This window comes from Homalodisca vitripennis, chromosome 1 (genome assembly GCF_021130785.1).
Source record: "Homalodisca vitripennis isolate AUS2020 chromosome 1, UT_GWSS_2.1, whole genome shotgun sequence".
Taxonomy (NCBI): Eukaryota; Metazoa; Arthropoda; class Insecta; order Hemiptera; family Cicadellidae; genus Homalodisca; species Homalodisca vitripennis.
The window spans coordinates 7,595,786-7,606,080 of NC_060207.1; the positions used below are offsets into that span (position 1 = coordinate 7,595,786).

General features: G+C 33.1%; 1 protein-coding gene across 2 annotated transcripts in view; it reads right to left on the minus strand.

Annotated features, from left to right (window-relative positions):
• LOC124356819 (serine/threonine-protein kinase PRP4 homolog) overlaps positions 1 to 9,329 on the minus strand; it is a 49,732-nt gene extending 40,403 nt beyond the window's left edge. For both annotated transcript variants that reach the window (XR_006921894.1, XM_046808054.1), the window contains exons 1-5: positions 8,988 to 9,329; positions 5,810 to 5,977; positions 4,691 to 4,958; positions 1,224 to 1,366; positions 745 to 1,029 (exon numbers count right to left, since the gene is read on the minus strand). Coding sequence is in view for 1 of the 2 variants with exons in the window: in XM_046808054.1 (XP_046664010.1) it covers positions 745 to 1,029; positions 1,224 to 1,366; positions 4,691 to 4,958; positions 5,810 to 5,977; positions 8,988 to 8,992 (869 nt within the window). In the remaining variant the exon portion in view is untranslated. The remainder of the gene's footprint in view (positions 1 to 744; positions 1,030 to 1,223; positions 1,367 to 4,690; positions 4,959 to 5,809; positions 5,978 to 8,987) is intronic.
• Between the last annotated feature and the right edge of the window lie 966 nt (positions 9,330 to 10,295).

The following is a 10,295-nucleotide window of genomic DNA, read 5'->3' on the forward strand; positions in this document are numbered from 1 at the left end:
GGGGGTGGAGGGAAGTAATCGAGTTGGTGGTGGGGGCATCAGAATAGCTGTCCCGGCCCTGTTTTGAAATTTATTATATGTAAAAGAAAACAAAAAAATTTGAGATTCACAGTTCTTGCCATGACCATGACTCTAGATGTAATTAGAATATAACTATAACTAGGAGTCAAAACTAGGCCTACTATCACTTCAAGCTGTAGAATAAACTCCCATTTACTTTAGAATCCTGTCCAATAAAACATTCAACCAAACATTGTCCGAATAATTAAAAAGAAAGAAATTTAATTTCATTGTACAGTTATTTATGAACTGTGTGGGTGATGAGGGTATTTGTATATCTGTAGATCCAATGGGGCTTATAATCTTGTAATTTTTATCTTAATACATTCTGTGACATTTGACTGAAACAAACATATTTCTGGTGTATTACAGTAGATTTTATTTATGGATCCATTAATTGTATGTTCCAACATTTACAATAGCAGCTTATTAACTCTGTTGTAAGTATTATATGAGTTTAAGGATTCTTTTGTAATTATGTGGTAAAAACAGGCCAGTTGTGACGTATTCTATTCGTCACTACCATTTGTAGCGATATGAATGAACGCTAATTAAACTTTTTGTTGCTTGCGAAAAAAAGCTAAACTGAGTTAACAATAGCGAGTTTAGCATGTGACCAAAATCCATGAGATGTTTTTAAACCATAACTTAAATAAAAGTTACACAAATATAAGTCTCTTTTACCTTTCGTCGTCTCTTCTTTTGTACTCTTCTTCTCTTCGTCTAATGTCCTCTTCCCTCCTTCTAATCTCTTCTTTTCTTCTTTCCTCATCTCTTCTTTTGAGTTCTTCCTCTTTACGTCGTTGATCTTCTTTTCTTCTGGCTTCCCTTTTCCGATATTCCTCTTCCTCTCTTCTACGGACATCCTCTTTTGATTTTCTATCTTTATCTGTAAAATCTCTATGTGACCTGTCTTTTGCATCTTTTTTACTATCACTTCTTCTGACCTTTCTTTCTCTACTCGTACTTCTGAAAAATAAACAACAGGTATTTCTGATTATAACAAAAACTGGTTGATTGTTTATAAATATTACATAACTAATGTTCAATATGATAAATTAGCTCAGGTGAAATTAAGTATCTTTAAAACAATTTTTTCTTCCATATTATATTCCTGGTTTCAATATATGATGTATTTTAGAAAAATCTGAAACAGAACTAACCTAGAATGCCCTCTTTTCTTGGATCTTCGTGGACGACCATCATCTGACTCATCATCATCCACCAAGTTAATGACCTCAGGCTCTTCTTCCTTTGAGCTTTCTGTTTCAGACATGTAGGCTCCCAAACACGCTTGCAGAAGTGCCTGAAATAATATTTTAGTTTGTCAAACTGAAATTTAAAATATGACATTAAAACACATTCGCTACCGAAATGTAAAAACTTTTTCGTTAATATGGACCGGCTGGCACACATATGTGCCGGCTAGTTGATTCTTATAGACCGATGGCACATATTTGTGCCACTCGGTACAGTTCCAGTGGACCGACGGCACATATTTGTGCCAGTGTAGTATTATTAAATAAAAGGCTGTGGTAACGATCGGTCTATTCTTTCGACTTCATTCTTTCATATCGGTCTACAGGGATGTCTGGCACATATTTGTGCCACTTGGTCTCTCGGTATGTTCACTTTTTCTTCCTTGGTGCAGTTCAAGGTCTCAGGTCAAAAAAGCCATGACCCAGTCAAATTGAACAAGAGGCTACGGTGTCATGTTTGTAGAATAAGACAGAAAAAGCGGAAAACAACTTTCTTCACATGTTCCAGCTGCACAGATGAAAAGGACAATAAATTCGGACTCTGCATGCCAGAGTGTTTCAATGAATTTCACAAGTGAAAAACTAAAACAAAATGTGTGTTACCTAAGACATTTTTATTTCCTAACTGTTTTATGTCAAAGATAAAATGTAGCTCATTACATAAATGGAGTTATAAATAAGAGACATTTGTGTGAGTTTTTTTTTAATAACATATTCTGCTATTTCCAAAGTGTTTATCCAAAGATCTTGTTTTAGTTTGTACAATACACATAACTACCATGCCAACACTAGTTTTTATTATTTTCCCAATGTGTCCTAACACAGTTATGGCAATTTTTACTTGACTTTCAACTAGAAAAAGTTTATATTTGAGGTTTAGCCTAAGCCTAATTTTTTGCTACAGACTGACCGGCACATATATGTGCCACTAGCCAAAATGTATACAACGTAAAAAAAGGGATGTGGAATCAAGTTATACGTTTGCCTAAGGCTATAAAATGATATATAAATTGATTTGAACAAAGTTGTACTCTTGGGCTACGGTAATGACCACACTACTTTGAGCTGGTCTGTGAGAAGTGCCCAACTCACACAATGGTGGTCTATCTTGATGGACCTACCGGCACATATATGTGCCGGTTGGTAGCAAACGTGTTAATATGATAATTCAATGTCATAAAACTATGAGTAGTTAATCAATAAATTACAACTGCAGAGAAAGTAAAATTACAAATATGGGAAAAATGAAAACAATAATACATCAAAATCAGTATATTCAAAAGGCTTGTCTGCGGAGGATTAGGCTATCATTCTATTCAAAATTGATTTTTAATTAGTAGCTACGCTTTGTATTTAATATTTGCAGAATACATATGACATCAGATATTAATCCTTTGTTTGAAGTCTGTTTTTGACGATGGAAGGATTATGAAGGAAACGTGATGTTTCTGGACATTTATCACCGTTCAGTGATACAAAACGTAGTGTTACTGATATTTTTTGTATCACTGAACGATAGCAAATGTCCGGAAAAATTCTGTTTTCTTCAGACATCAATCCTTACAATCATTTCTCATAGAACATAACTTGATTTTATTCTATGCCCAGATATTGGAACAGCTGTTTGTCATGTTTGTTTTTGTTCGTTTGTCTCCCTGACTGTTAAAACATTCAGTCTGTCCCTGTTTCTTGGTTAACAAACACTGATACATGTGTAGTACCATATTTTGCTGTAGAGTTTGTTATATAATGTTAGGTTATTCGTAACCTAACATTATAACGTATTTTCGTTAAGCAATGTTCGTAGTGTAATAAATGTTTTAGTAACATTGCAGATCTCAGCAATGATGTAGATCATGACTTATTTTGTAAATTTTTCTTTATATTTTGAAAAAAGTCCACTGAGCTCAATTCATTTTGTACTAGATTTAAAGAGTTATCAGATTTACCAAAAGTTAAAAGAACTTGTCAATATTCAACTTAAAAATATACAAACTGAGTCACAGAGATTCCAAATATGTAATATATATAAATAATAAAAACACTATAAGCATGTTCCTCAGATTAAAATAAGAAACAAAAATAAAACATAAGATTGAAAACTGAAACTTTACGCATAATTTTTGGTTACTGAGAAGTTTTATAAAGGAAGGCAGTAATTTAAAATACTTTAAACCATATTTCAAAAAACTACAGTATATATTGGTTTTAAGAAAAATTACAAAATTAATTAGTGCTTTTAATGCAAACTATAATGACACCTTATGTTTTTAATCAGATAAAAGAAGCAATGGAACTAACCAACTAGTATGTGACACTGTACAAGTACCTTGTCTGCAGTTGGAATCTTTTTATACAACCAACCAGAACAGCTGATGATTGTAACTCACAATAACAACTGTCAAATCATATCAGACTTTCACTTTACATCACACTATACAATTTGATAGCAATAGTTGAGTTTTCTCTCTTGAAAAATCTAAAATGTATTAAATAATTTCTTTAGCAAACCAGCAGACACGGTTTTAGGTACAGATTACCCAACAGCATCAGCAGAGGAACTGCACATATTAAATTTATCAGGATCAGTAGTAACAGTCACATCTGATCAGTTTTGTAACCATCGTACACACTTTACATGCAATGAACACCTTAAAATCAAGTTATTCGATCAAAGAAGGCAGAGATGTGAGTACTGTTAAATTTACAGAATCCGTTCAGCAGAGAATATTTACCAAGGAACAATTTCTGTCAGTGGTTTTGCACCAGGCAACCCTTCGATTTGACTATTTAGTTCTGCACAGTGATGAGGCCATTTTCAAGTATGACAGGATTATTGAACTTTCATAATCATAATCACTCAGCAGATGGGAATGTGCATCTTACCAGACCAGGACAAGTTGTTGGAAATGTAAGAGCTATTATTTTTTAAACCACACACAGAGGTATGTCGGGGACCGTTTTCTTCCACATAAGCTAAACTAAGAGCATTTTATTGAGTATGACCTTCTTAGCCTATACAAGTGAAAGTCCATTTATGGTTCATGCATAATTGGACTTCAGTCCATTTGACGTTACATACAGAACAACGAAAAGACAAGAGGAACACGAAAGAACCAGAGTAAATTACACTTAAAACATGGATTTTCAAAAGATGAAAAAACTTAATTTAGAACAATATGTTTTTGAATGGTCTTGAATATTTATGCTACTGTACCACTGATATTCTGTAAAAAATATTCCAGAATTTAATTACAACACTAATATTTCGAAAACCGGATATTATGAGAAAGTTAAAAGATAGATATAAATAACAAATAAAGATTTTGAGTTTCGTTGAACCTAATATTTACAGCTTTTTTCATACCAACCTTTTGCCGCATCAACTCGTCCAAGTTCATCTCCTCCTCGAGAGGACCTGTAGGGATGTCACCATCCGAATCAACTACTTTATTATTTGCTTTACTGCCATTAGTCAAAGCCAATTTACCGCCTTTCCCTTCTCCTTTAACTTCTCTTTTATTACTTCCTTCAGAAATTATAACTGACAACTTTTCTTTAGTTTTCTTATTTTTTTTATTTTCCTTCAAGTCTCCATTTTCAGATTCTTTCTTGTTCTTATGTTTTTTGTGTTTCTTCCTGAAATATCAGTATAAGTCAATAATTATAACTATTTTACAACTAAATTACATTTTTAACCATGTATACTCCACAAATATTTTATAATTAGTTTCTTATTCTAATTTATATTTAACTTTGAAAGCTACTAAAAAATTTTAATAGTTGACAGATTAATCATAAAATTATTTAAAAAGTAAAAGTTTAAATAGATTAATTTTAAGTGTGAAGAAGGACATAAATGTGTCTTAATGTAAATAATACTAATATTACTGATGTAAAACAATATTAATAAGACTGACCATAAAACAAGATCAAAAACCACTTGTACACCTGATTTTTTCCCACAGCCTAATTTTTGTAAAGCTGTTTTCTACATTTAAACTATTTCAGTTGCGTTTTTACGGAACAGGAAGCAAATTTGACAGTTGCACATTATACACTTACACACCATCCTAAAAAACGAACAGAGAAAAAACAGCAGAATACTGATGAATTTTACTAAAAGAATCATTAAAGATAAAAGAACTAGCCAATTAGACGACACATGCCAATGAGCTGAGATAAACACCCTGTGGGAGAATTACATATAGTACTTGGCAAGCTCTAGGCCCGGCAGTGCTATTCCGGTTCCTTTTGCGTACTCCCTACTAGTGTTTTAGTAGTGAATCTCCACTAATGAAAATATGTATTCTTAAAGCTAACATCGTATTGCAAACACTATATTGGCTACCATGATAACTGAGTTCTACCTTTTGGAGAATATTTTACATTTAATTTTAGAGTTAATATTTCATTTATACATTAAATGTCTAATAACTGAGTTGAATATCGCTAATCACATGATAATGAACACCTAACCTACTACTAACCTTTCGCTTGAATGTTTTTTGTGTTTACTATGATGTTTGTGTTTCTTCTTTTTCTTCTTTTTATCATCTTCAGCATCATTTTTTGATGAATCCTCAACCGTAGCACCAGAATCATTTTCTTTTATCATTTCATCAGACTTATCAGTGACGGAATCTGAGTCTGGTGTCCTATAATTAGAGAAAATTAATTACAATAAAACTATGCTATGTGCATAAATAAGGCATGTATGTTACAAAAATTATGAGAAGCACCTAAACATAGCCAGTGATCAAGAACAAAAACATATGATTGAGGATGACTGCCCCTTCTCCCACATACACCAACAGCTGCCATCTTGTTCTTCCTCTTTGGTCTAAATTGCCATGCTGCCATGACATGGGATGAGGCGATACTGATTTTTTTCGGTACTTTGGGATTATACCGACCACACTAGTATGAAGAACACAAAAATAGAAATTTATAGAAACAAACATGATAGAACGAAAAAAACAACTCTTCAATTACAAAATTACAAACTTACAAGCATTTCCAGGTATTGTGATCGGTATTGTTGTCGCTGTTATCTTATCTTTCTCGAGAATCCTGATTACGGCAGGCCGCGCGGCATCACGTGATTTGCACGGTACATAATTGCCTTTCCATTACAATTCAATTTATATTTCTGATTAGCCCCTCTAGAATTTGATATTTTACTGATAGGTACTATCTCGAGGGATGTTTTTCTTTCGTCGACATCAGCGCGGGGCAGCACCGAAGGTGCTGCCAAAGCCCGCGCTGATGGCCGGAGGCACTCGCATTTTGGGTGGCGGAATGTGATCAAGAATAAAAACAAGTTTTTAGTGTTTTTTTAATAAAGAGTTTAGTTTGGTAAATGATTGTTTTTGTTGATTTTTTGTGTTTGGAGAAATGTAGAGGTAAAACACGGAAGTAGAACAAAGCGATGCACCAGCTGAACGGGCGGCGAGACTGCAATCACGTTATCTACTAGACGCTCGACTTTGACCTCTGTCTGAGGATGGGGAGGGGTTTGCGATAAGACAATTCCTGTTTTATATTGACGAAATATTGTTCTACGCTAATCTAGTAATCAGTAGAAACGAAATGTGAAATAACGATTCATGTCTGGGTGTGGTCGGTATAATCCCAAAGTACCTTTTTTTCTCAATCTCTATTCACTTTCTGCATGTGCGCAACATGTATTTTACATTGCACCTGTATTTTGTGTTGGACTTTAGGTATAGACTGTGCTTGATAAAACTGTTTTCTGGTGTCAGGTTTGATCTTGGTGTTTCTAGGTTAGTTACACGTGTTCCAGAATTATTGGGTAAAATTGTAAATTACATCTTTTATATTTAAAATGTACATATTAAATTTAAATTTATTTACTTTTAACAGGTCTGACTTGTCTCATAATGAAAACAATAAACAACTTAAAAACTGTAGATTAATTTGTACCAAAAAAGACCTCAATTCTTCTTCCATAAACTTGTTTTTATGCTTCAAAAACACATGTACGCAATACTTACATAAATCAAAATCATACATGGTCAAAAACCAACAAACAAATACATTATGATCAAAATTATTATTTTCCAACATGAGGAAACATATTTCACTCATTACTTTCGCTGTAAAAAGAATGATTTTTACTATCAAATACTTGTGAGTTGAGGTGTGGGTTCAAAATTTAGAGGTTTTGAAAATAGCCTTTTTTAGACCTTTGAAGAGTACGAGTTCTAGTAGGAAAAGAGTACCTACTGATATATCAGTACAACATTTATTCGTTTGGCCTAAAGGAATGGGATGTACTGGAGGAGTGAATCCGCTAGCTTTTTATTCATAGTGCACGAGGACAAATTTTTGACAGCATCATACATTAAAAAAAATGAGACAACAATGCACATTCTCTAATATTTTTATGTACGATGAGTTTCAACTTCGTCTATTTGTCCTCCTACACAAAACTGTAAGGTTTAAGAGGTAATGATAACAAATTTGTAGAATATCAAAAGTTGAAACGCTCAATGTTCTAAATCATTATGTGATCTAGGTTGTGGTTTTCTTGAGTCAACTTTGTTTTGGTTGTTGCTATTATCGATTGTTATTTCATATGTCAAATAATAACAAAATGAATGTACGGAGATTTTGGTCCAAAAGAATTACATTTCTAATTATTCGGGAACCAATTAAAAATAGTTAATACTATCTAGTCAGCTGCTGCCCCACAAGGATGGCAACTAACAAAAAACGTCCCTTGATATAGTACCAGACCATAAAATATAAAATTCCAAAAGCTGACCACTAATGCTTAAGAACTAAAAATGTAAATCACCTAACTTCATCATTCTACACAGCAGGGCAATGGCCGACAGTGGCCACTAATTTAGAAGTACAAGAAATTCAAATTCCCATTAGGAAGTAAAGAAAACAACATGTCTTTCTGTCCATTCTGACACAATAGTAGAATTAAAGTACACTCATGACTACATTTTACATTGTATTTATAGCAAGGATTCTTTACTCATAATGGCATTGATGATTCGATATTACCGATCGATCAGCCGAGAGTTGGATGCTTATTATATTGCAGCTGAACTGACCACAAAAACTCAGATGATCTAACCTGAGCAGTACATGGGATACTAAGAAAAAGATATGGACAACGGGTGTAGAGGCAGAACTAGGCTACAATAACAAAATTACTTTCCTATATCATAAATCATATAGCCTAATACACACGTATACATATATTGTTTGTGCATCATCGCCTCCTAGATTAAAACCATTACCTAGTATACTCAGGAACTGAGTAGGGTCTACTAAGAAGGTAAAAATTACGGATTGCAAGACCAGTGTTTAATTTCACTGATACCTCTTACAAAGTTAGCAAAGCCCTTCTGATAGCTTAAGAGCTAATATTTAATGCAACTTGTAAGTTGTTAAATATGAAGATCTATATACATAAAATCCTCAGTACCGAATCCATAAACAAATTAGTTAGCAGTATTCTAAGATGAATACAAATAAAATAGAAGGTTTGATATTTATTTGATCTAGTTGATTAAGTCAACGAAAACTATTCCTCAATCTATAAATTAGAGCCACCTAGCCTAGTTGTTATTGGTACTTACCATAGCTTGTTACAACAAACACAGTACAATGGCTTATTTAACTTACCCCATTATTTCTATCAGCTTCAAAAATTCCAAGATGTGCTTCGCAGATTTATTAATGTTTACATGATCATTTTGTGATTATATCAAGAACTATACAAATAAAGCGTCTATATATCTCACTGTACATAAGGTGTTTGAACCAGCTAATGCTCAGTTAAAACGTCACTAATATATCGTTTTAAAATTTCTATAACACTGAACACGAATTACTAATGTAAAAGTAGGCAAGTAACTAACAAAAATCAAGTTTTATAATAAGGATTTACTCCCAACGAAGATGATAATAACCTCGTTTACTCAAAAAGAAGACATAAAACTATTACTTTACAACTCGTTTTTTATTGAGATCACGTACACAGTACATACGACGAATCTATGGAACGGACATGCAGTGCAAAATGAAACTGATCCAGAGAGGAAAGAAAGTTACAGTATAGCTTAATACTATACTTGGTGCCAACATTTCCGGGAAGTTCAATAATTTTGAAAATATTTAAGATAGAGCCACATGACTTCATTAAATAAATGTAATTCAACATTAAATATATTCTTTAAGTAGCCTATATTGCGTTAAATTTGTTTACTACAATGATCGATTGTTGATTCTCTTATCTTCTATACGTCATTCAAATGATATAACCAAGACGATCTCAGTGGAACCTTGTGTTTGCTGACAATACAACTGTTGTTACCAGGGACTGTGATTAGGGATCCCTTGAATTAAACTCCTGTATGAAAACAAATGACAGGCAAAGTTTTCAATTAAACGCGAAATAAAACCAACAGAATTTGCATTCAACTAATAAAAATAACACACCACGCTTGGACTCATTGTGTATACATTGGCGATATTGATGTTTATTATAATATATCATACTATGATAGCTGAAGCAAATTCAGCCATTAGTGATATTTTGACGATTGTGTAGAGTGAAGTGATCAGCTGGACAAAATTGCAAACAAGATAGTCAAATGCATTTTTGTCTTCGAAATCTCTCAACACTCTCTTTCGTAGATTGCAAATGGTAAGGCATTTTGCTCCCCGTAATTTCGAAGATAGGGTGGTTTTGACCAGCAAAGGTCCAATATGTCATTAGGACCAATTCAATAGTGTATTTTTTAAACGAAGAAAGCACTGTCTTGTTTAACTTGAAATATGTGTGTAGAATCTTGGAGCATTGGAAAAACTGTTTATTGTAGTATCACTAGTATAAAGGAATACAACATTTTCCAATATAATTTTTTATTTTGTGCAAGGCCTTTCTAAATCAAAGATTCCATCATCAGGCACTTGACAAATTATTAAATG